General features: G+C 35.9%; 1 protein-coding gene across 1 annotated transcript; it reads left to right on the top strand.

Annotated features, from left to right (window-relative positions):
* Positions 1-22,419: 22,419 nt before the first annotated feature.
* LOC100726911 (olfactory receptor 4C45-like) lies at positions 22,420-23,349 on the top strand. The gene has a single exon (XM_003464172.2). It carries the CDS (start codon positions 22,420-22,422, stop codon positions 23,347-23,349), a length of 930 nt encoding a protein of 309 aa, XP_003464220.2.
* The last annotated feature ends 3,347 nt before the right edge of the window (positions 23,350-26,696 follow it).

A 26,696-nucleotide genomic window follows, 5' to 3' on the forward strand; every position in this document is an offset into this window, starting at 1 on the left:
TAAATTTTGACAATTAAATTGTAATGTCTTCATGTAGGTCTCATTGGATGTATCTTAAGTCCTTGGTGGGGTTCCGGGACCTATTGTTCTATTGCTTGCCATCCTTTGTGAAGTTTTCTGAAAAACATAGGGATTGAAGGAATACACCTCAACACAATAAAGTTAGTGTTTTTCAAATGCAGCCAATGTCATATTCCATGGAGAAATGCAGAAGGTTTCCCTCTAAACTGGAAACAAACTAAGCACATTCCCTCTTGACAATTCTACTCTATATGGTAATTGAACATCTAGACAAAAAACTAGACAAGAAACAGAAGTGCAGAAACTCATAAAATATAAAGAAGGAAAATTGTTTTACTTGTTCGTGAAATAGTCTTAGAAAATCTAAAAATACTGTACTATTATGAGTGATGAACAATTTAAATGAAGAATTTTGTAAATTGATAAAGAAATATTCAGGTTACAGAAACAACCAGAAAAGGTCAGTAATATTTCTGTACACACAAAGCAAAAAAATCTATGAAATAATTTTAAAAATTATCCTATTTAAAATAGTATGTAATTACATGGGAATAAATTTAATCGAGGAGGCAAAACATGGAAATTTGTGTATAATGAAAACTATGAAAATATTATAAAATAAATGTAACATCACACAAATAAAGCTTTACTAGATTTGTGGGTTAAAATTTTTAAAATATCCTTGCTGTAGAAAACAAGCACAGATTCCCAGCAATTTACATCAAAATTTCAGTGTAACTTTCCCAGTAATATAAAGTAATCCTAAAATTTATGTATGACCAAAAATAGCCTAATAAGCCAAAGAACCTAATGAACCACAAAAGAACCACAGGAAACCTTGAGCAAAAACAGCAAAGTTATAAGATCTGACCCTACTCTCAAAACGTATTAAAAAAAAAACTATAGTAATTCAAACTACATGGTTCTGGCATAAAAATAATGCAATAAGATTCAAAACCCAGAAACAAAGTAAGCAGATGGTCACTTAAGTCTTGACAAAGATACCAAGAACTCACAATAAAGAAAGGGTAGTCTCTTCAGTAAATGATACTGGAAAAAGTAGTCATCCACATACAGAAAAATAAAACTGGACTTTTGTTTTACAATGTGCACAAAAACTAACTTTAGATAACATTATTAAGAAACCTAAAGCTATAAAGCTCAATAAGAAAACATAAACAAATAGGTTTGAATCAACATAATAAGCTTATTCCTAAGAAAGAAAACAAAGTGAAGAGATAAATTGCAGAATGGAGGAAAATATTTGCAAACCGTTAACTAATGAGGTGATGATAAACATTCAAGACAATCAAGCAACTCACAAAGAAACATCAAACACATAATAATAACAATTCAAAAAATGAGCAAAGGATCTGCGCAGAGACATCTTAGGAGAACTCATGCAAGTGGCTCAGGTTTATGGAAAAATGCTCAACATAAGTAAGAATCAGGGAAATGCAAGTAAAACATCAAGGAGATAGTATCTCCTGCTTGTTTGAATGGCCATTATGAAAAGGAAAATTAAATTTAGGCAGCAATAAAAAAACAGTAAGGATATGACAGCAAAGAAATACTTGAAAACTATTAGGGAATATGTATATTCATGCAATAATTATGAGAAATAATATACACATTCCTCCAAAAATAAAAAAAATAGAGGTAAATTCTGATCCAGCAATGCTGGGGTATATTGGATATCCAAGGAATGATAGCAGTATCAGTCCCCTGATTTTTATTCCATCACTATTCAAAATAGCTGAGACTCAGATTAAGTGTTCACTGATAGATACACTCATACATAAAATGCAACACACAGAGAGGGATGCTATCCATCCATTGCAAAAAAAAAATCTTGGTATTTGCAACAACATAAGGGAACCTAGAAAATATTTTGCTAAGTGCAATGAGTCCTATGCTGTACAACAAAATTTTGCGTGATTTTACTTCTCTGGAAAGCTAAATAGTCACACACAAATGGTAGCTGGCAGCTTTGAGAAATGTCAGCTACAAGGTGCAACAAAGTTTCATTTAGACAAGATAAGTGCATCCTAGGGAATCTAATCTACGATGTGGTGAGTTTAGTTAATAATTTTGTAATCTTCACTTGAAATGTCCTAACATATTTGATATTAAAATCTTAAAGGAACAAATGATAACTGCATGAAATGATGGATACTAGCTTAATCACGGTAAACACTTCACAATGAACTTATATATAAAAGCATCAAATGGTACAATTTTTACAACTTTAGCAGTATTATCTCAATAAAGATAACACTGAAAAATATATGTGATGCAATCATATACATATATACTTTTTAATATAAATACATAGTTTTTTTATTTAAAGAGAAAAAAAGAGAGGACATAAAAGAACAAAACAGTAAAAGGGTACAAGTAATACAGAATTTCAAGAAAAATTATATGTAAGAAATCACCAGTTAATAGGTTACATATTATCTTCCAAGAAACAGTTGTCCAAATTACAAAATTGCAGCATATAAAGTGGACATTCATACAATGATATTGGAGACAGTTCTGTTCAATGATCCAAAATAGCTCAGAAATATGGTTTTCCATCCTACACACTCGAACATACCTGCGGTTATATCCTTTAGTCCACCTTCCTTTCCTCTATTTTTTACAATAACAAGTAGGCTTTTTGGGTTTTATTATTCCCACAGTTCTTGTTACTTTTTTTTGAAGAGAATAAAACCAAACGTGACTAAGCAAAACAGAGTCAGTTCTTAGAACAGAAGGGTGGGCATAGTACATGATGCAAAAATAGAATACTAGGTGATCAAAAGTGGTTACCATTGTGCCTCTTGTTATTTTTAAATTGAGTTGCCTATATCATCAGCTATAATAGAATTGATCGAAACAGTACAGAACAAGACCAATAAAACCTACACTGGAGACCTTACAGGACTTCAAACAAGGATAATAGTCAAACCATAATGGGCATCATAGTATATCTTCTTGCCTTCAAAGTGGTTGCCTATACCCTCAAACTTGATACTATCAAACAAAATAGAATAAATGATATCCAGACAGAACAAGATGGGTAGAGCAATACTGGGGCTCAAATCAGGTTAATAGGAAAACAAAAAGTTACTATAATATGTCCCGCTATTTTTAAATTTAGTTTTCCCTTAATTAAAAAAATGAGAGAAAATAGATCAATTTTAAAAAAGGGGGGAAACTGAGATAAGAGAGGACATTGTAACAGAACAACGCAAGTTAGAACTGAACAATTTAAGCATCATTGTGTTTCACCACCAGATAATCTAACATAATAGTAGTTACTATTTCCTTGAACTATTTGAGTGTAACTAAGTATGCTATAGCATCAAGCATGTCAAGAGAGTGTGAAGCCATTCAAGAGAATGCAAGAATTGCAGGATATTTAGAAGCAGCTAGTAGAAAATGAACAACAGTTTCTATATTATCTCTTTGCCTATAAAGAATTTTGTTTATACTATCGCATATAGTGAAATATAGTGAGATACAACATGTAAATACATAAATTGTTGTAACAATTATCTTCATAAATCCAAACTTATGAAAAATTGAGCATATTTTTGCTTATATGTGACAGTACATGACAATGACTAACACTAAGTGAAGTATAGAAACTGGAGGAAATTAGCTAGAGATGAAGGGTGGTGGCTTGAGGAATAGAATACAGGTGCACAAGGGGGAAAATACAGTGAATTTTCCTGTGAAATAGCAGCTCTTCAGGTTTTGTCATGAGATTCAATCTTGTCATTTAAAATATTACATGGGGAAAAAGGCAAATGGACAAAAACTGAAGTGCAGTATGTGTTAAGATTATCATTAACTAAGGCCATTTTCCTAATGATAATATATGTGACCATCTGGATATATACAAGGAAGAACATATGTGCTTGTATGAAATTTATTTTTTTAAATTTTATTTAAGGAGAAAAGAAAAAAAGCAGAGAAAGGGTACAAGTTATACAGATTTAAAGAAAAAAGAACAGTAGGAAATCACTAGTTAATGGATTACATATTGTCATCTTAGAAATAATTGTTCAAGTCACAAAATTAAAGCTTGTAAAGTGGACATTCCATCAATGATACTGCAAACAGTTCTGTTCAATGATCCAATAAAACTCTGTGATATCATTTTCTATCTTATACACTTAAATATACATGCAGTTATATAGTTTAGAGCACTTTCTTTTCCTCTCTTTTGTACAATGACTATTACACATTTTGGGTTTCATTGCTCCCACAGTTCTTATTACTTTTTTGGAAGAGAGTAAAACCAAATGTGACATAACAGAACAGAATTGGTCAAGTCAAAAGGGTGGACATAATAGATAATGTAAAAACATAATACAAGGTGATCAATAATGGTTACCATAATGCCTCCTGCTATCTCAAATAGAATTGCCTATATCATCAGTTATAATAAAATTGAACAAAACAATGAAGAACAAAACCAACAAAACCAAAACATTGGAGACATTACAGGTCTTCAAAAGTAGATAATAGTTAACCAGAATAGGCATCATAATGAATCCAACTATCTTCACAGCTGTTGCCTAAACTTTTGAACCTGATACTATCCAGCAAAACAGAATAGGGGAACATCAGTTAAAAACCAGATGGTGAGAGTAATACAGGGCTTTAAATCGAGGTAATGGAAAGTCAAAGTGGGTTACTATAATATATTCTGCTATTTTTTTCCTTTAATTAAAAGGATAAAAATAAAAAAGTAAATAATGGAGTGGAGATTGAGATAAAAGAGGGCATAACAATGAAACAGCGCAGATCAAAACATAACCATTTAAGCAGAATAGTGCTTCACCACCAGATAATCCTGACCTAAAAGTAGTTACCATATTGTCTCTTTCCTTGAAATCCTTGAGTACAACTTCGTATACTGTAGCATTAAGTATATAAAAACAATGTAAAACCATTTAAGAAAATGACAACATTACAGAGTATTTAGAATCAACTAACAGAAAATGAACAATGGTTTCTGTATAATCTCCTTGTCTTTAAAAGGTTTTTGCTTATACTATCGTACATAATAAAATCCAATAAGATACAACCTGTTTAGACCATTGGAGACAGAAGAACAAAAGCTAGATGAGACTTCAAAACAAGATGATACTAAATCAGTATTACCTATTAAGATGTCATTTTCTCCAAAATAGCTGTTCCTATCATCCAATCTTCTCTGCCTCATTTCTGTTGAGCTCTTTTTCTGTCAGTAGCTGTCAGTTTGTCTTCTTCATTTTGTTCTCTGCTCCATTCGTTGTGGCCTCCCCACCACTATTTCTGGATTCTTTGTATTTTTCTTTTTTTAGAATATCCTGCAATACTCTCTGTAGAGTTGAATTGGTGGTTGCAAATTCCCCCAGTTCCTCTTTATCCTGGAAGCACCTTGTTTTTCCATCAATTTCCAGGGACAGTTGTGCAGGATATCTCAATCTTGGCTGGAGATTATTATCTTTCAAAGCTTGAATTATTTCCCCCCATGCTCTTTGTGATTTGATGGTTTGTGCAGAGAAATCTGCTGTAATTCTGATGGGTGTTCCCTTGTAAGTGGTCTGTTTCTTGTCTCTGACAGCTTTTAATATTCTGTTCTTGTATTGAATTTCTGGAATTTTTATTATTATATGCCTGGGGGTTGCTCTGTTTGGGTTGTAGGTAGCTGGGGTCCTGTATGCCTCATACATCTGAGTATCTTTACCTTTTGCTAAATTAGGAAAATTCTCCTGGATTATTTCTGTGAGTAGCTTTTGTAGTTCACTTGTTTGTGTCCCTACTTCTTTTATGTTCTTAATCCTTAAGTTATGGATCCTCTTATCATCTTCTTGTCTTTGTATTATTGCTGTTTGTTTCTTTGTTATTTTTAAGAAGTTTTTCATTTCATTCTCCCATATTACAAGTCTGCCCTCCAGTTCAGATAGTCTGTCCTTAGTTTCTTTCAAGCTATTATGCCAGTCTTCAATAGATTTCTTAATTTCTTGGTAGTCCCTTTGAACCTGCTTCAAGTATTCTATGCTTTCTCTGTTTTCTCCATCAAACAATTCTCCCCTCTTTTTCTGTTCTTCCATTCCACCATCTGTTTTTTCTTGGGTGGTGCTTAGCATTTCTCTAACTATTCTGCATACTTCTAGCTTCAGGTCATTGATAACTTCATTCCTGAATTGGTCTATGAGGCTCTCCAAATGGCGCTTTATGTCTATTGGTGCGGTGTCCGCTATTGCCTGTGTCTCAGAATTGGGGGCCGAGGAGCCTTTCTTGTTGCTGCCTCTTCCCATATTCTCTGTTCCTTATGTATGCAAGCTTATATAAGAGGCCCAGCTTCTCTCCCAGTCAGCCACAGCCTGATCGAATTGCACCAGTTAGGTGTTCCCGCTCACTGCTGCGCACCAGGGAATTACGGACCAGGCAGCCTATGCCGGGGTCGCCCCTCCAGGCCACCGTCAGGCTCTGGGATCTGGGTTGTGCCAGCCTACTGGGTCTGCCGGCAGCTTCACGCAGGCCAGGCACTTTTTACCAATCCCGCCCGAGAGGGGGATGTGTGGCTGGAGTCGCCACCGCGCCCTGCTCCCGCAGGACTGCTCGGGCCCAGAAAGTCCTCCGCTGGAGTCAAACTGTGGTAGAGTGTCAGTTTCTCTCACTCACCTCACCACAAGTCAGTGCACGCCTCCCTGCCCATCCTGTTTTCGACTCCGTTCGCAGATTGCCATTCTCAGATCTTCCGTGCGTCTCTCTCCTTGCCAAGCTGCTGTAGAGGCAGCCAGCTGCCATGTGGCGGGAAACCCAAATCGCGGCTTCCAATGGCGCGGGGTCCAGCCTCCACACCGACGCTTTTCTGTTCCTGTTTTAGCACCAGGACTGCATTCCAAGTTTTTTTCTCTCAGCCCAGTTCGTTCCTGAGTCAGCAGAGCATATCTCCACCTGCTTATGTCTCCTTAGTCCGCACCATTCCTGGCTTCTGAGCCGAGTCTTTCAGAGAGCCTCCGGTAGTTGCTGTTATATGTCCACCATGTTCTCCCGGAAGTTCTCGCTTGTATGAAATGTAACAGGCATCCCCAGCTTTGTTACTTCCTTCCAGTGTAAACTATCTTGACATCTCTATTAATGACTACCTAACTATAGAATGAGTTGAATGATACTCTAAAACTGTACCCACTAGCTTCTCTAGGCTTCATTTCCATCTACATCGCTGAAATTTCTCTTACATCTGGTGTAGGTTGTCTATGCTGTTGACTTAATGTATGGTCTCAGCTTCCTACACGATTGAAGCTCATTCATCTTTAGTCCCTTATCGTCTTTCATATTTCACCTCAGCTCTACCTTCTGGCTCCCAGTCTAAATACTAGAGATGGAGCAACCTGTCTTATAAAGGAGAAGACCTGAAGCCCTTCACACTTGGAAGAATGATACACTTAACGAATCTGAAAGTTAGTAAAAACTTTATCTAACAGTAATATATAAATCTGTCCTGCAACACTACTCCCAAGTAATTATTCATCTTCTGTGTATTTTCAGAGAAAGCATTAAGACACCAGCATAAAGATAGCAAAAAAATTACTATAAATTATGGTATAGAGAATATTTTAAAAATAAGCTTTTTTTTCATTTTTGGCTTTATAATGTAAAAAAATTTGCCTAAAGGTATGATCAACAAATATAACTTTTACTTACAACTGTGTAATAATAGGATAATGTGTAGGATATAGATAATGACTCATGTCTCAGTTCATATCACTGTTCTACTACAAATGTAAAATGTGACTGAATCACACTACACCAAGTTTGATTAGCCTAGAAAGTATGGAGTAAAAATTTGTGATAAAATGTGCACTTCCACTATCAATTCATGGTTTATTGGTGCCAAATACATAGTGCAATGTGTAGTCCTTATTAATGGAAGTGGGTCCTGGCAGCATTTCACCTCTGCACTAGGTCTGTCAGGATGTTCATCCTTGTCACTAAACTACAGTGAATGGGGCTCCTCATTCTGATTTGAATGTTTATGTTTTCACCTTCATTAACTATATGTTTCCACTGTTAACTGTTTGTTTGTAGGAATATTGCAAGACATCCAATGGTGTCCATTTCCTTTGAGTTTCTCTGACATCTTCATGGATGATTGCTTCCTGAATTTCAGTGACTTCTCTGTAGAGTACACTAAGGTCACCAGTGACCCATCTATCAGTTTCCTAACTCTGCCAGGACTGTGCACTGTGGTGTGGTGTTTTCTTTATTATCCTTCACCCAGCTGCAACCCACCCTATCTGCCAATCAAAATCACAGCTACTTGTTCAGCGGGGCCATCTGACTGCCCCTCCTTCAACTCAAGCACTGAAGTTTTCCAGTACCCAACAGGTTTCTTATGTAATGGCTTCTTTTCAACTACTGTGAAATAAAACAAAATGATGTTTACCATTGAACAGGTGGCAGCTACATGTGTCACAGTATTATAGGCCTAGCATTGATGAAGAAATGAATCTCAAATTATGTACCTTTCTTAGAACCCACCATTCATTTCCAGAGGATCCTTTATGTTGTTATCATTAATTATCTCTTATAATTAACCATATTCAAACATCCCCTATTTGAATCAGTAAAGTTCTGCGAGCTCTGTCTGGTACAGTACCAGTCTTACAGATATTAGATAAACAGTAACACTTCTTACTTTTCATCCTCCAACACTGATGAAAAATAAATACACAAGAAACAACTAATGTGGGGACTGGAGTCCACAGGAAAAGAATATCACTAAGAATGTCATTTTCAATCATCACTGGTAAAAATATCTCATTATTATCCAGTATTAATAATATCAATGTGATACTCCACACTTATCATTTTAGCTTCTGGATATGTTTTAAATTTTCATTTGCTTAATCAGCTAATTTACTAATTAAGAAACAATATCTTGTGTGACAAGAGTATAAGAGAAATATTTATCTTTTTATTAGTACTAATGTGCAGCCCAATGCTTAATAAGCTATCTGTAAATATTACTAACTCTTTAGTACAAATGATGTCTTTGTAGATCAAGAAAGTTTGACAAGATTTCATCAATCTTGTCTTTTTTCATGTTCAATGATCCCAGCCATCTATTATTCAAAGTTAATTTTCTCCTCCAGATCTTCTGTATTACACTCTTTACCTTAACATTTCTGAGAGTATAGATTAAAAGGTTTAACATAGGTGCAAACACAATATAAAAAACAGCAACAGCTTTATCAGTTGATAGAGTGGTCACCAAACCACTTGATCAGTGAGCCATCATCACATGCCATCAGCACACCAAGTTGTGAAGCTCCCAGTGTGCCAGTACCAGACATGTTTCTTGTATGCCAGATTCTATTCAGGTACTATGAACTGGACCTGACCCAAAACACAATGAAATTTACTATTCAACAATGAACAATCACAACTTCCAGCCTTGAGAGCAACCTATCCTCAGAACACTGACCTTCCTTAGGTAACCATCTTTCAATCCCAGGTAGTAGCCATGTGTTAATATTCATCCTCTGATAAAACTAGTAGTTGTACCTAAACATTCCCTGTTGAAGGCAGGAAGGTTGAGTGCTCTTGCTTGTATTCTGACTCATACAATATAAAGACAAGGCCACCCTTATGGACATTAGGTAAACACTAGTCTTTGTTATATATATCCAGTACTTTGTGAACAATAATTCACAAAACAAAGAATTTATGTGGAAGTCCAGAGGAAAAGAATATCATTAAACATGTTATTATTAACCACCAGTAGTAAGAAATAACTCAAACTTTCATTAACATTGTTTTAATACCAATGCAATATTCTAGATTCACACTTTGGAGCTTGTGGAGATGTTGTAGAAAGTCAGTTCATTTATAAATATTTATTGATCAACAAACAGAAGCTACTATCCATAGTATGAGATGGGAGACAGTAATTCTAGATTATATACCAGTGATTAGCTATCAGAAAATATTACATAATCCTTATTATAGCTAATGTCTTCATCTGCAGATCAAGAAACTTGGATGATATTACATCTATTACCTCTCTGTGTACTATCTAATGATCATGTTCAACTAAGCACTGAAGTCATTTTTTCCTCCACAGCATCCACATTGCGATCTTTACCTCAGTATTTCTAAGTGTAGATTAAAGGGTTTAACATAGATGCCATCATGATATAAAAGACCGCAAGACCATTATCAATTGTCAAAGTGGCTTTGAAAATAAGCAAACAGATTCCTCAAGAATTGTGGTATATAGAGAAGGTACTGAGAATTTTACTAGAGGACATATGCTTCTGTGTAAGGCTTTGCTTTCCCAGGAATTATTTGCTTTTTAAAGATACTACTTTAGAAACACATATTGAAGAATGTTCATCTAAACACAATACATCTTCACATGTCTAGATAGTTTCCCTGTGCTTAGCCCATTAACAACCTATATTTATGATCTGGAATGTTAGGTGGAGTAAAAGGCTACTAGTGAGAATATTTGTGGAACCTGAAGGTCTGACCATCCTAGTCACTTTTCTCATTCCTGGGATAGCATACGCAACATCTGAAAAAGAGTTATATTTCAGGTGATGTTTCAGTCCTTTGTCAGCCAGCTCCAAGGCAGTACAGCATTTCAGAGAGGCTTGTTAAAGGAGAGTTGCTGGATATGTGGCAGACAAAAAGCACAGGACAGCCAGGAAGAGAGATGGCTCTTCCAGAGAACACCTCCAGTGACTCATCTTTTCCAGTCAAACATCACCTCCTCGCAGCAAGTCAGCAATAAGCCCCCCTAATAAATCAGACCTATAAACACATGAAACTCTTTAGGAACCTCTACATATAAAGCACAATATTATATCCCTGGGTCCAAAAATGTTCATGTACTTTTTTTGGCAAATTTTATGTATGCCAAATTTGTGTATGCTCATGTATTTAGTCCCTTTCTGAGAATCCTCAAAGCCTTAACATTTCCAATATTGCCAAAAGTTGAAGTCCAAAATACATCTGAGACATTAGGCAAACTCTTAGGTGCAAGTCCCTGTAAAATTTAAAAGAAAAGTTAGACATGGCTAACATACAATGGCAAAGGATAAACATTCTAATTCTAATAGGGAGGTACAGGGATTTACAGGTCATTGGCACCAAAGTGAGACTGAGATCTGGCAGGGAAAACATTAATACTTTAGTTATGTAAGCACCCTGGGCAAGTAGTAACAAGATGTGATGTCCAAAACCTTGGACAGCCTTTGTCCACATAGTGTTACTTGTGATTATTAATTTCATGGCTTCAGTCTTGGAACAGTTTTGTTGACACCTTCCCTTGACTTCCCTTGAACAGGCCACATTCCTGGTTTCTCCAGCTTTCTAGGCACTTCACTGCAGTTTTGGTTTCACTTTCACAGCTTCATAAACAGATATTTCAAGGGGAACTCTGGTGGGCCTCCTCCAAGGTTTTTGTTTTAAATATGAATAGAAGCCTTTCTGGTAAAGGCAGCACCACATAAATGATGCCAATATTTGCTACAGCTAGAGCAATAGGCAGGTTCCCTTGAATTTCTGCTGCTGAGGCTTTTAAATACCTAGATAGCTAAGCACCATGAGTCAAATTAATGAAGACAAACTCTACATGTGGCTGTTCTAGAGCTTAGCATCCTGGCTACTGTTCAGAAAATAGTCTTTCATTTTGCCATATTGAACATACAAAGAGTGGGATCTTGCTGGCTCCTGATATTCCTTTAAGCCATTTTTTCCCTTGTCCTGATCTGAAGTATTTCCATACTAATCTTTCCAGCAATTAAGCCTTCCTCTTCTTCATGTTTTGTGGCATTTTCTTTCCAGGAAATTGAAAAATTTTTACATTAGCTTTTTGCTCTTGTTTTGAGTACAAATCTGGCTAAAAACAGCAAGCACTACCAATGCTGTAGGCTAAATATTGAGGTTTTTAAAATTTCCTCTACATAATTAGATAGTTTGCTACTCTTAGTCTCATTTTTCTCAAAACTCTCAGGACATAGGCAGAACATATGCAAATTTTCTGCCAGAGCATAACACACATGGTCTGGAGTCCACTTCATCAATGAAGTTATTGTTAGTAACTGAAAATTGTTGAGGCTGGCATTTATTTTCTGCATTTATATCAGCATTTTGATCTTCTGAGTTCTGACCAGAACTTTCCATCCAATTGGGTTTATAGCTTTCTGAGGCTGTTTCTCCAACTAGATTCTTCAAACCATTCAAAACTCCTCCCATGAACCTATTCTAAAGGCTTTGTTGGCCAGATAACATCACAGCAGCAAACTCATTTGTCTGATACCAGAATCTGTCTTGGTTACTTTCCTTGTCACTGACACAATATGTATCATTCACAACTTGGAAAAGAAAAGGTTTATTTTGGCTCAAAGGACTATGTTTCAGTCCATAGTCAAAAGACTCAAAATATTTATAGCATAGCACAGAGGAATGGCTGGGGGAAGATGTTCATCTAATCTAGGAAACATCAAGTCAAGGGAGTAGCCATAAAGGGTGATAATCCCATTAATGTCAGGCCCAGAGACCTAATTCTTCTGACCAGATTCCACCTTCCAATAGCTATCCAGCTATAAATCCCATAATGCAACCATCTTTTTAAAAGCTACCTATAAACACAAGGCTCTTGGAAGACTTATAAATGTAAACCATTAACAGATGTAGACAGAGTAAGGGTAATAAGAGATGGAGGGAAGCTGTGAAATTATCAATATCTGTAAATACGTTTGTAATTACTTTTATGGGTCATATACTCAACTTTTGTAAGTTTTACTTTGAAAGGTGTTATTTAAATGAAAACACTAGTTAACTGTTTATACTCTTTTATACATATAAAGGTTTTATATATATATGTATATATACATATATATATATATATAGAGAGAGAGAGACTATATATGTATACACACACACATATGGAGAACTGAAGGAAAATGAAGTTCAAGAAAAAAGAAAGAGAATAAAATGTGTAAAGAGTAGAAAAAGTAAAAGGGAAAAAGAAGAAGAAAAACTAAGAAAATAAAGCTAAAAATAAAGGAGCACCCCCCCCAAATGAAAACAAGCAAATGAACAGAAAGATCTCATTCAGCTACCATAGTACAAAAACAAAGCATCCTCACAGCCCAACCCATTATCCAGTTTGAGACTGACTTCAGGTGTCCAGGCTGATGCCCATCCTCATAGTTTGCATAACTGCTTGGTATTTCCAAACCATGGCTCTCAGCCAACAGGCATGTCCACAGAGCCATCCAGATCATCAGCCACCTGGATGCAAGCCATGCTTGGGAAATGGCTAGCTGTGAGTTTCTGTCTCAAGATCCAGCCACATATCTGACCACACAGCCCCCAAGCTTGGCAGAGGGCTTCCTCTATCAGTGTAAGATAGAGGACAATGGTCAGGGTATAACACTATCTTGAATGTTCCAGTATATAAGAAAATAATAGGAAAGATATAACTCTGGTCTGACTATTCTGTATCTCCCTTCTTCCCTGTGTCATCAGGATATAGTTCATGCCCCCTTCCAGCTAGTTCTGTTTTGCCCATAACTCATGGCATTTATCCCTATCTACTTTAGGGAAGGGAGCTTCCCTTTCAAGTGTCACATGGTAGATACTGGGCAGAGTGTTGCAGGGACACAGAGTTCACCATGTTTGGGAGGATGATAGGGAAGGGATTGCAGGTAGAAGGAATACATATGGATCCTATCTCAGAATTTTGGCCTCTGAATCATTGGCTTTTTCCCTCAGGATACTGGGATTGTCCTGAGATAACATTGGCAGGGTTAAGGGAGTAAGAGGCATGGTGGACCAGTATTGGCCTTGATTTTCTTTCTCAATCACCCTAGTATTTGTTTCAATCTAGTGGGTTTCTCCTTTAGATTAATTCTCTGTGTCTGAGTGTGCTCATCTCTACTGCTTTGGAATATTCCTGTCATCCACTGACTCTCCTGTGAGCTTCCCTTATCACCTCTGTCTCTGGTTGACCATTATGGACCTTCAGAAGATGATCATTTGGTAAAATCTTTTTCATGTTTTAGCATTGTGATTAAGCAATATTCATTTTCTTTTTTTTAAGTTTCTACAATATATACTGTTTTATATTGTTTTTACATTTTTGGAGAATTTATTAGTGAAGTTATATGGGTCTAATTTGTCTTTAAAGGAATTACATAATAGCAGAGCCAAATTCTTGAATGCTGAGGTATTTAATTGCAGTTTATTTTTAATCCAAGATCACTTTTCTTTTGGTCAGTCTGATCCCATAGGTATCATAAACCAACATTTTGAGCATTTCCCAATCAAATCTCAAAGTGTTCTGATCTAACTCTTTTATCACACTGTGAAGCTGTCAGGAAGATCAGTGTTCCATGTACCAACCATCAAATCAAATTACAGAGTCATTCTCTTCTCCTTCCAAACTGAAACGATATTTTTCCATATGCCATTCCATGCCAATTAGTAATTTCTGGATTTCCTATGATTTGTGGATGTAACAATACCACAGAATCCAATTTTTGGTCTACGCACTGACTTTTGACTCTTGTGTCCTCTTGCCCAATGCCACTCCATTCTCTAAAAGGATAAGATAGTATTTCCCTTTTATCTTTTCAATTGCAACCATCTGTGTTGCAGAGGAGAAATTTGACAAAACTCTATATGGTAGATAAAAAAGTCTCATGCTGTGGAATATATTACCATAAGTTAAGTTTACTGTTGTGTTCTTGTAAGCTCCAGGTTATGGTTAGACTGGCCCTGTAGCCTTCCTGGCCTATAAACCTTAAAAAAACCATATTCCAGAGTAACTAACATAATCAATATATTTCCTCCATAAGCTTACAGTTCTCTCAAAATTATGATGGACATGGTATACTCTCAGAACAAGTTCTTAACTTATCTACTTATTTAAGATTTATCTTTTCAGGCAAAATTTCAGCCACTGTCACCTGCAACAGATCCTTGCAGTGTCTCTATTAGGTGTGCAAGTCTTTCTCATCATAGCATCCATGAATTTTTTTATTCATTAAGTGCTACAAAAGTAACATATAAAATTCTCACAGCACTGTGGAAATATTGGCCAGAAGACTGTATGAGATGGATATGCTCAGGTAAGGGACTTTTGGTGCCACACCCAAAACCTCCCAAAATGCCTAGTTGGAGATTAAAAGATAGCATAAAGGGCTACAAACACAGCAGTATCAAAACACATTGCCTCAAGGAATGAATGCAGTGGCCCTCTCCTTTCCATACTCCAGTTCATCACTTGGACTGGTCCTAAGGCCAATACTGTAACAGGTCACCCTGACCTTCTCCTGATCTTCTTGCTTCTATCATTGCAAAGCCACAGAAGCTTCAGTGTGGGGCTGTCTTTATCAGACTCTATCACACTGAGGAGTCTTGGTCGAGGGCGGTCCCTTTGAGATTTCTTAGAGTTTGACATGGACTTGATGCTGAATAATCTCTCATCCTTTGTGCTATTTCGTGGTAATGAACTTCAACACAGGTTGTCTGGCAAATTGAGCTTAGAAGTGATTAAACTACCAGATATGTTGCTGCCACTTGGACACTTGTAGGTTTGTATATGTTTGAGGAAAAAATTTAGACTCAAAATATTAATTCCATACAAGATTATCACTCAGATGTGATCTGTTCAAAATATACTTCCATCTGGATTACTGTAAGCCCAAAATTGCCCTTCTTCGCAAAAGGAAAGTATCAGCAGTATTCAGTGAATCATACCTAAAAAGATGTCTCTCAGTGATGTCAGTTGCATTTCTGTTTGCCCTAAACTCAGTTGTTATGACTCCACATGTGTGTTATTAAGAAGTAAATTAGGTTATAATATACCCAACAGGTATCAGCAATCTGTTTCCCATCATAGCTGGTAGGATATTGATGAAGCATATCAATTTTTTGCCACAGAAAATCTTCCTTATACAACATTCTATGCCCATATACTGTGATATAAATTCTTTCAGGTTTTTGAAAAATACAGACTATCACCTGTAAATTCTATAACACAGTATAACTGTACTTCAGTACCTACAAATTGAGTCATCAATATGTACTATGTCACTGTGTTTGAGAGCACTATGAAACAGCTATGAGCAGGATTTAAAATTAACTAATTTGCTTTCTACGTTTATCTGTGAGTCTGTCCTAGGCCTAGGCTCCTTCTCTGGTGATGGGAGCTGATTCGTAGTAAATGAACCTCTGTGAATCACTGGTCCTGGCTCAACCTGTAATGGCCTGTGAAGCAGAGATACCTCAATGGGCATGATAAGGCCACAGCTGATGACACCTTGGCTCCAGCACTAAGTAAATAGAGACACCAGCTGAAGGAATCTCACCCTTGCAGTCGGACTCCTACCATAAATGTCATCCTAGAGATAAGATGGTTCTCCTAAATTGGCATAGTTTACAACTTGGAGAAGTCTTTGAAGTGACTCCCAAGGTCCTGCTCATTTTCCTTACTTTCCTCAGTTTCCCCATCCTTAGTTTTGGACCCAATAAATATGGGTAATCCAGAGAAGTCTTGCTCTTAGCCTTCAGAGTCTAAAACTCAGCTAAAGGGTTTTGATCTTACTGGAGCCCTAAAACCATACCACATGTCTCATTTATTTAAGGCTTCACCATATACTTGTTTGCCATTTGGACTTTTTACAAAGTACTTGAAAAAAAAGAAGTTCATCTTCTCTCCCCTGGGAAAGTCATTTCACTAATTTTCAGAGTTAATCTTCAGTTATCACCTTTGGTGAAGTGAATTGTACTCACCCACCACCACCAAATCTGTATCATGAAAGCTGCAGTAGTTTGCTTTCCATCTTCTTGAACAAATACCTGAGGTTAACAGTTTACAGATGATTGATGTGTTGGGTTGGATTTCTCAGTATGTTGAAGATTTTAGTATGTCTGATTCTCAGGAATATTGTCCTAAATTTTTTTCCTTTTTATTCTAGTGTTCCTGCTATGTATTGGTATAATACTCGACTCATAAATACTTTTGCAGTATTTTCTCACTTTTGATTTATGGAATAATTTCAGACTTGTTCTTATTCAGTAAGGTCTGAAAGGATTGAGCTGTGAAGACATCTGGCTTGGGGCATATTCTTTAGAGCAGAATTTAACTACTATTGCAATCCCCCTCCCAAAATAGTATTAAATTACAAGCATGAAAAAAACTTGTATTATCCTACCTAGGAGGCAGAAAGTAGTTCAGTGGTAAAAATAGCAGTTTATGATATATACATAACCAAAATTTTCTACAATGTATGGTATATACATATTTTATGTTATATACATAGTTATGTATAGTATATACATAATTTTATGCATTTTATGATATATACACAACCACGATTTTATATAACAGGACTATGAATGAGGTTGGTGAAAAGAAAAGTTGAAAAAATGATGAGTGTTGAGAAAACAGCTGAAATCTTTGCTTCTTTGTTCTTGGAATCACACATGTGTCTGTTTCGTTCAAAGCAAAGGTTGGTGGTTCTTGGTGTTTGGAGGTTGCAGCCAGTTCTTTATCCCCTCAGAAGCTAAAGAAAAGAGGAGCATAGTTGAATTTCCTTTAAAAAATGCTTTTATTATGTATATGTGGATGTATTCATCCCTGAGTACTTGGCTGATAATTATAATCTCAGTAACTATGGTTGAAAAGCACAGTAAATTAGTATCTCTGTTATCTCTGGTGGAATAAAAAGAAAAGTTACATACCTCTGAATTAACATAAGTAATCATTATGAAAGAACTTGATTGTATCTATGAATTTTAAATTTTTATTTTTAAATTTTTTTTTATTTTAAAGAGATTAAGACAAAAGAGGACATAACAAAGCAGATCAGATCAGAGCAATGCAAGCAACACAGCACTTTACCACAAGACAACCCATAATTAGCAGTAACTACCATAGTGTCACTTTCTTTGAAATAGCTGAGAATAGCTTCATATATGATAGTATCAAGCATAACAAAACGGTATAAATCCATTCAAGAAAATGAAAGCATTATAGGGCTTTCAGAACCAAATAGCAGAGAATGAACAATGGCTACTATATTATCTCATTTTCCATAGAAAATTTGTTTATTTTATCATGCATAATAATATCCAACAAAATACAACAGGATAGATTCAAAGGCATCAGAAAAACAAAAGCATACTAGGACTTCAGAGTAAGATGATACTAAATCAGCTCTAACTATTCTAATGTCTTCTTTTCTTTAAAATAGCTGTTTATAGTATCACAGATAATAAAATCAAACAAACTAGGTTAAAACCATTCCAATGAATGCAGACATTATAAGGATTCAGAGCAATGTAATGGTGAATCATGATTCTATAAACTCTTATGTACTCTTACCATTTCTTACACTAGGGAGACTGTTTGGTATTTATACATGTGATTTTGATTTATTTCACTTAGTATGGTCTCAAGTTGTGTCAATTTCTTTATAATAAATATCTCAATGGATCATTCTTTATAGCTGAGTAGTACACCAATGTATAAAAATACCAGAGCTTTTTTATCCATTCCTAAGTTGATGAACCCTTAAGTTGTTTCCAAGATCTGGCTATTACAAATTGTGCTGCTATAACATGGGTACACATATATCACTGTGGTATGATGATTTAAGTTCTTCTGGGATTATGCCTAAAAGTAGAATAGCTGGAACAAATGTGACTTCCAATGCCAGCTTTCTGAGAAATCTCCAGAGTGACCTCCAAAATGGCTGCACCAATCTACACTGCTACCAACCATGCAGGAGAGTTCCTTTTACCCGACAGCCTCTCCAGAATTTGTTGTTGAAAGTTTTCTTGATCCTGGCCATTCTTTCAGGAGTGAGATGGAATCTCAGTGTGGTTCTAATTTTCATTTTTCTAAAGAGTAATGATGGTGTACATTTTTTCATGTATTTATTTGCCATTTGTATTTCTTCATCTGAGAACTGAGCATTCATCTCAGAGGCCCATTTTTGGATTGGATCTTTGAATTTGGGAGGTCTGAGTTTTTTTAATTCTTTATATGTTTTAGACAAGAGGCCCTTGTCTGAGACAGAGTTCACTAAAATCTTTTCCCAGTTTGTGGGTTTTCTTTTCACTATGCTGGAGATTTCTTTTGACATGCAGAAACTTTTTAATAAGAAGTGGTCCCAGTTATTGATTCTGGGAAATATTTCCTGTGCGGTTTGATTCCTGTTCATGAACTCTTTAACTTCTCCTATGTCTTCAAGATTTTTACCTAATTTGTCTTTCAACAGATTTACTGTTTCTGTTTTAATATTCAGATCTTTGATCCATTTAGATTTTAGTTTAGTATATGGTGATAGGCATGGGTCTAGTTGTAGTTTTCTGCATGTGGAGAGCCATTTTTCACTGAGAAATAAATAAAAGAAGCCACACCCTTCACAATAACATCCAAAAAATGAAATATTTAAGAACTGATCTCACAAAATTAGTAAAAGATCTATACAGGGAAAATTATAATACCCTGAAAAAGAAATGGAAGAGGATCTCATAAAATGGAAAGACATCCCTTGCTCATGGATAGGATGAATAAATATTGTAAAAATGGCTATTGTCTCAAAACTGTTATACAGATTCAGTGCAATCCCAATGAAATGATCATCAACATACCTCATAGATACCATCAATATACCAACATAGATCTAGAGAAATCAATCCTAAACTTCATCTGGAACCAGAAGAGAAATAGAATAGCAAATCAATTCTAAGCAGCAAAGGCAGGGCAGGAGACATCACAATCCCTGACTTGAAGTTATACTACAAAGAAGGTGTAATAAAATCAACATGGTACTGAAATAAAAACAGAGCTGAAGATCAATGGAATTTATTAGAAGATGCAACCACAACTATGAACACACTCAACCACCTTATATTTGATAAAGGGGCCAAACATGTTCACTGGAAGAATGACAGTATCTTTAATAAATGGTGCTAAATTTTTATTTGTTGATATCTAGGAATCTTGCAATTGAAATCTGTCAGTCAGTTACTAATAAAAATATCACAATATTCCAAAGGGATCAGCACACAACCTTTAATACAGACACAAAATCCTTATATTCCTCAAAAAAGAGAATTCATATCAAAGAACCATGTCATTTTTCAGCCATGTCTTCAGAAAAATTTACTCTTTCTGATCTATGCCTAAGACCACCTTACACATTAGATCAGGTTCAACAATGTCACAATTACCAAAGAAGCTAAATAAAGTTTTCCAAACGATATCGTTCAATTCTTCTAAACTACAATCTAAAAATCCACTTTGCCTGCATTTCTGAAATTAACCATTAATGATATCTGTAGCCACGAAGAGGGAGTATGGAAAATAACTTGATTGTTACTTGGCAAAGAGTTCATGAGAGCTGATTACTAACCCTCTGGGACCTTGTGAGGTCAACACAAAGCCCTGCAGTCCACACAAGTCTCTTTAAAAGTTTCCAGAGTTAGTAAGGAAGACATTGCAAAGAAAATCTGCTGGAAAAATGGTAGCAGAGCCATGGATTGAGGAGCTGAAAATTAGGGAGATGCTGCTCCTGTTGCTGAGTGGTTTTCCAGGGAAATGGAGCTGAAAATGGAACTGAGGTAGTACTGCAAAGAATTCTCTCTCCACATCATTTGTGGGGGACAAGAAGCAAAGTTTTGGAGGAAAAATACTGTCAAACCAAGTAAGTTTTATTCATTTCTGTTTTATAGTATTGAAGAAACTGAATTCCTAGACTTGTATAGTTTGGCTTTATTTCCATTACTTTTAACTTTGGACTGAATTTGTGTTAGAGTTCTGAAAAACAATATATATATATATATACATATATATATATACATATATATATTAAGATTCATTTGTACTTTCACAGGAGAACAAGAAAATGGGTAGAAAATGCAACCTTGAGCTATCAAAGTTACTTAATTGATACAACTCAGTTTCTTAGTAAATCTAGGCAGTCAATGAAAATCACATAAGCTAAAGTTTCCAGATTAGTGCATTCTACTTGAGAGATAATGATTGCAATGTCTTACTGAACAGATTATGAAATCCAATGAAAGTGTGCTCCATGACTGTGGATAGGATGAACAAAATGACCACACTCAGCCTACAGAGAGGAATGACAATTCACCTGGACCAGGTCAATGAAAACTAAACAGTTTTTTTCAAAGTTTTTAAAATTAACTTGATTTAGCTAATTTCTTTTCACTGAAATAATTCTTATCATTGCATACTTGATCTGAAAAATAGTGGTTTGCCACAGAAATTAGTTTGGAAAAAAAATAACAAAAACGTTCTGTAATTTGACAAACTAGATAAGAATTACTGGTTAAGAATAACTGGTCATTATAAAATGCAGATTAATGTTTATGTCTCACTAAATATGCTGAATCTGGATACTTCTCCTTGCAATGGCAGGAATGTATCACTTTTCATAACTTCCTTAGTGGTATTTTGAAATCAGAATTTGTGAACTGAATCAATTAATAATAATTAATCACATAATCACTATCTGTAGATGCCAATAATTGAAAAGGAAACACTTCTGAGACAGAACTTTTCTTAAAAAAAGTATTTTTGCTCACTTCTCTCACTTGTACTGAAGATTGGAAAAGTTCATGCTTATATTTAACTATAGAAATTTTTTGAAAAAAATAAATTTGAAATGTTTGGCAGAGATTGGAATTAAAAAGGTGGACAAGAGATGAAAATGAGTAAAATATATCATGTTCTTGGAAAAATCTCATAGATTCACTCTTCAAAGTCTGAGATGAGTTCATATAAAAAATGTACACATTCAAAACTTTTAGCTTTCAACAATGAAAACAACAAATCATCTTAGTTCCGGAAATTTTTTCCACAAGGGGAAAATTTATTATGTTTGCTGATTCACATTTATATTTTCACCTTAGGATACTCAGGTCTAATTTAATTCCATTTGTAAAGTATAAGGGGAAAGTCATTGTATTCAGAGCTTAATTCTCTTTGTGAAACACTTCAACTGAAAGGAAAATTTGCTTACTCAAATAATATTGTCAGTTATCCCGCTGAAGACAGGCCAGCTTTGAGATTTTTCAGACAGAAAGAGAATTCAGATATCAACCATATGTCAACATTTATTGCTAAGAATATTTTCCTGCATTGTGATTTCAGTAAGGAATTCAGTTTTCCATTAAAACGAATTAGAGAAATCTAAACTCCTAAAATGTTCTTTTAAAAAAGGAGATGTACGTCACCATCAGAGAGCCACACTAATAAGAGAATAAAGTGTTTTTGTATTGTGTTTATAATAATTCAAAACTATTGTTCCCTTTTTTTCAGATACACCATATCCCCAAACCCCACACTAACTGATGGAAAGCATGAGAAATGTAACAGAATTCATCCTCCTGGGCCTCACTCAAAATCCACGAATCCAGAAACTCTTATTCATTGTGTGTTTCACGACCTATTTGATCACACTGGCAAGTAATATGCTTATCTCCATCACCATCTTCATCAGCCCAGCTCTGGCTTCTCCCATGTACTTTTTCTTGTCCTATTTGTCCATTATAGATGGTATCTACTCTTCCTGCATAGCTCCCAAAATGGTCATTGACTTGATCTCTGAAAGGAGCACCATATCCTTCAATGGCTGCATGACTCAGCTCTTTGCTGAACACTTGTTTGCTGCAGTTGAGGTCATCCTGCTCATTGCCATGGCCTATGACCGCTATGTGGCCATCTGCAAGCCCTTGCACTATGTGACCATCATGAGTCAATCTGTGTGTGCTTACCTGGTGGGGGCCGCTGTGCTCTTAGGATTTGTTCATGCGGGAATACAGGTCCTATTTATTGCCCAGTTACCATTCTGTGGCCCCAATGTCATTGACCACTTCATGTGTGATTTAATCCCACTCCTGGAGTTGGTTTGCACTGACACTCACACTCTGGGGCCCCTGATTGCTGCCAACAGTGGGTCGCTGTGTTTGGTCACTTTTTCTATGCTGGCTGTTTCCTATGTCATTATTCTGTGCTCCCTGAGGACATACAGTTCTAAAGGGCGTCACAAAGCCCTTTCCACCTGCACCTCTCATGTCATGGTTGTTGTATTATTCTTTGTGCCTTGTTCATATCTCTACCTGAGACCTGTGACCTCCTTCCCCTCTGACAAAGCAGTGACTGTGTTTTGTACCCTAATAACACCTATGCTGAATCCTTTAATCTACACCCTCAGGAATGAGGAAGTAAAAAATGTTATGAGGAAACATTGGGGTCAAATAATCAAAAGGGATATTGAGTAAATCTTGCAATTTATGTATTTAGACTACAGTTATCTAGTACAATTTTTATAGAATTATTCTCCTTATTGAGTAAGTTGAGGTCAATTTTTCTCTCTGCATGAAATTCTTTAAGTGACATATAATAATGTAGGATACAAGATGATAATTCTGCATACACGTTTACATATATAACATATACTTATCAAATCAGGCAGTGTTTAACTTTCTTTTGTGATGCCAATCTTTATACTCCTGCCTTCTCATTCTTTATAAAATATGTAATGCATTGTTGTGAACTAGGGTTGCCCTACTGCATCATAGAGTACTAAAACACATTCCTCTTATTTTCTGCCTATTATCCAACCTCTCTTCACCCCATGCCTACATAATCTTTCAAGCTTCAGGTGATCCTTAGTCTTCCCTCACATTCTATGAGATCAGCTTTTCACATGTCCACTTATGAAGATGCAGAAGATGTTTTTTCATGCCTGATTTATTTTCTTTACCTGACTTTTTAAAAATGTCATCTATATTGCCACAGATAACAGGGCTTTGTTAATTTTATGGCTAAATAATACACTATTGTGTATATATGCCACATTTTATTCAGGCAATAATCCCCTGATAGAGACTTCAGTTTTCATCAGGGGCAAATACAGAGGCCTGGGCTGACATTGAGACACAATAAAAAGAGTGCCAAGACCACAACATTTCTAGACAGCCTTCTCATTTTAAATTTCCTTTAAAAAGGAAGAAAAGTTAAACATAATCTAAATCCAACTTGCATTATATTATTTTATATCTACACAAATAAAATTATTATTCTTTGTGGGAAGGTTCTCTAAAGTCAAAAGTACCAAGAGCCTACTACAGTTACACTACTGTCCCCTTGTGGGTATAAAAGAGATCATCTTCTTGACAACTTTCATGCTCTGTGTTGCAGCCAGAAAGAAGTTGGGTTTTAAAAGAAGAAAGAGAACTGTGTAAGAATGAGATGCACAACAGTAGGAAATAAGTAATATGTTTATTAGTACATGCTTTGTTACCTTCCTAGTCTGACAGGTTTACAAATGTTCACCTACTGAACAATAGAAAAATTTTTGCAATCACAAAGAGCCCTTTTGCAAAACACTTCTATAGTAGCATCTATGAGACTCTTCCAGCTATGCAATTACTGATGAAGAGAACTGGGTAAAGAATTGCCTGGAATAAAGGAAGTACAATCAGTGTGCCCTATGGAGTTAAGTGTGAAAGTATCTGAACATTAAATTTCCATGTGAGACATGGATAAAGGAACAGAAGGCTCTGAGGATAAATCAGTGATTATAGGAAATTGCAAGCAATGTAAGCATAAGCTGGATAGCCCCTACTTTTTATCTAACTTGCAATATAATTACCATTAGCAACATAAATCAGTTGCTTCATCTCTCTCCCTGATTCCTCAACACTAGAGACTATAACATTATACACTTCCTTAAATAAGGATACATCATTTACATTGAAACCATGTGTCAGTTTAAAAGGTGTAAATATTGTTCCAGCACTGAATGAAGTCCAGGGATGGCCCAGGGCATCAGGGATGTGAGGGGCTACAGATTGTAACAGAAACATCCAAGAGCATGAATGTTTTACAATAGCCATTATCGAGGTGGATGATACCTCTGTTCCAAACTCTAATCAATTTAAAATATGTCTGATGGGAGCTGGGGATTTAGCTCAGTGGCATAAGGGCCTGCTTAGCAAGCGCGCAGTCATGAGTTTGATCCCTGTTACCGATTAAAAAAAAAAGTTTGACGTAACATCGATGTATGAGGAGGAACCACGTAACAGTGACTTAGTGTCTCAGTAAGGGTGCCTAATGGGGGATTAACATGCAAATAAATATCTCCATAGTAACTAATGGTGGTAATGACTAAAATATCTTTGAGCAACACTGATTTGAAATTTCTCAAAAGCAGCAGCTCTCCACCATCTGATGTGCTGGAAATGGAGAAAGAAGACACCAATGCCTAGACCAAAATATTTCCCTCTGTACTGACCTTGTGGTTTCATTAGGTGAAGTCAGAAACACAGCCAACTCCAGAAACCCAGGATCATGTACACCTGACATTTCCTGTGTTCCCCAGAACTTATGTAAGACCAGATCTTTTCTATAATGCCTACACTAGAAGAAAAAATGCTGTGCTATTTTTTCTACAAATATCAACCTCACAAATCATAGGCAACAAACAGTTTAAAGAATTATACTCATCTTTAAAAGACTTACTACCCAAGTTAAACAGAATGAGAAATAAGATAATGTAAAATTGACAGTGGTGGTATTGATGACAAAATGACAATAATGATGATGGTGGTGGTAATGATAATGATGGGAATGGTGATGATAGTGAATATTTATCAAGCCTTACCTATGCCTCCCTTTGTGTTCTGGATCAGTGAATATCTTTTCATGATTTTCTATTTTATTTTACACAGATTGACAAACTTTAGGTTTTTTTGTAAAGGGAAGGGATTCAACATCCTATCATCAGTCAGCTACCATGTTCTCTTCATATATATTCTCCTTTTACTTAGGCATATACTAAGGAATATAACAACCATTTTTGGAAGAAGGAATCGAATGTTGCAAATGTTTATCTGCTTAGAAAGTCTTGTACTCTGAACAGATAAATAATATCTCCTCAGATTCTAGTTGCAGTCTTTTAGATTGGCAGAAGCTTAACCAGGGTTATAGAAAAAGTTGAAATTATAGTACAGAAGGAATAATTGAGGAGCACACAGACCCCAGGGATGATGTGATGGGAGGGGATTATAGGAAACCTGGAAAGAGTAGCCTGGAATCGAGGATGAGTCACTTTGAGCACCACTGTCTTGAGCACATAGGCACACAGGGAGTTAGTGGAATTATTAATCTTAGCTAATTGAAACACACATTGCCTCACACAGTTATCACTTTAGTAGTGAAAACTTCTGATGTCCATTCACATAGCAGGTTCAAAAGTCCAATATATTGTCAATAGCTATAATCACCATACTCTACCATAAACCCTTTGAGTTTATTTTGCACCCTTTAACCAACATCTCCACCAGTATTGTTTGTAATGAATCCAGCTTCCAGTAACCACCATGCAACTCCATGTCTATGAGATGAATCTTTGTTAGAATTCACACAGGAGTGACAGATTGCAGTGGGTGGGTCTCTTTGGCTTAGTTCATTTTCCATAAGTGCTCATGTTCACCCACATGGTTGCAAATGACACAATTTCCTTAATATAGCTAAACTGCACTCCAGTGTGCACATATCCTATATGTGCTTTCTCAGTCATCCAGTTGAGACACATTTTGGTTGACTCTGCATCTTGGCTATA

Source organism: Cavia porcellus, unplaced genomic scaffold, assembly GCF_034190915.1.
Source record: "Cavia porcellus strain 051 isolate PalLab524CR breed Dunkin Hartley unplaced genomic scaffold, mCavPor4.1 scaffold_17, whole genome shotgun sequence".
NCBI classification, from domain to species: domain Eukaryota; kingdom Metazoa; phylum Chordata; class Mammalia; order Rodentia; family Caviidae; genus Cavia; species Cavia porcellus.

Coding starts and splice junctions, on each gene's coding strand:
- LOC100726911 (XM_003464172.2), top strand. CDS start 22,420: ATGGAAAGCATGAGAAATGTAACAGAATTCATCCTCCTGGGCCTCACT.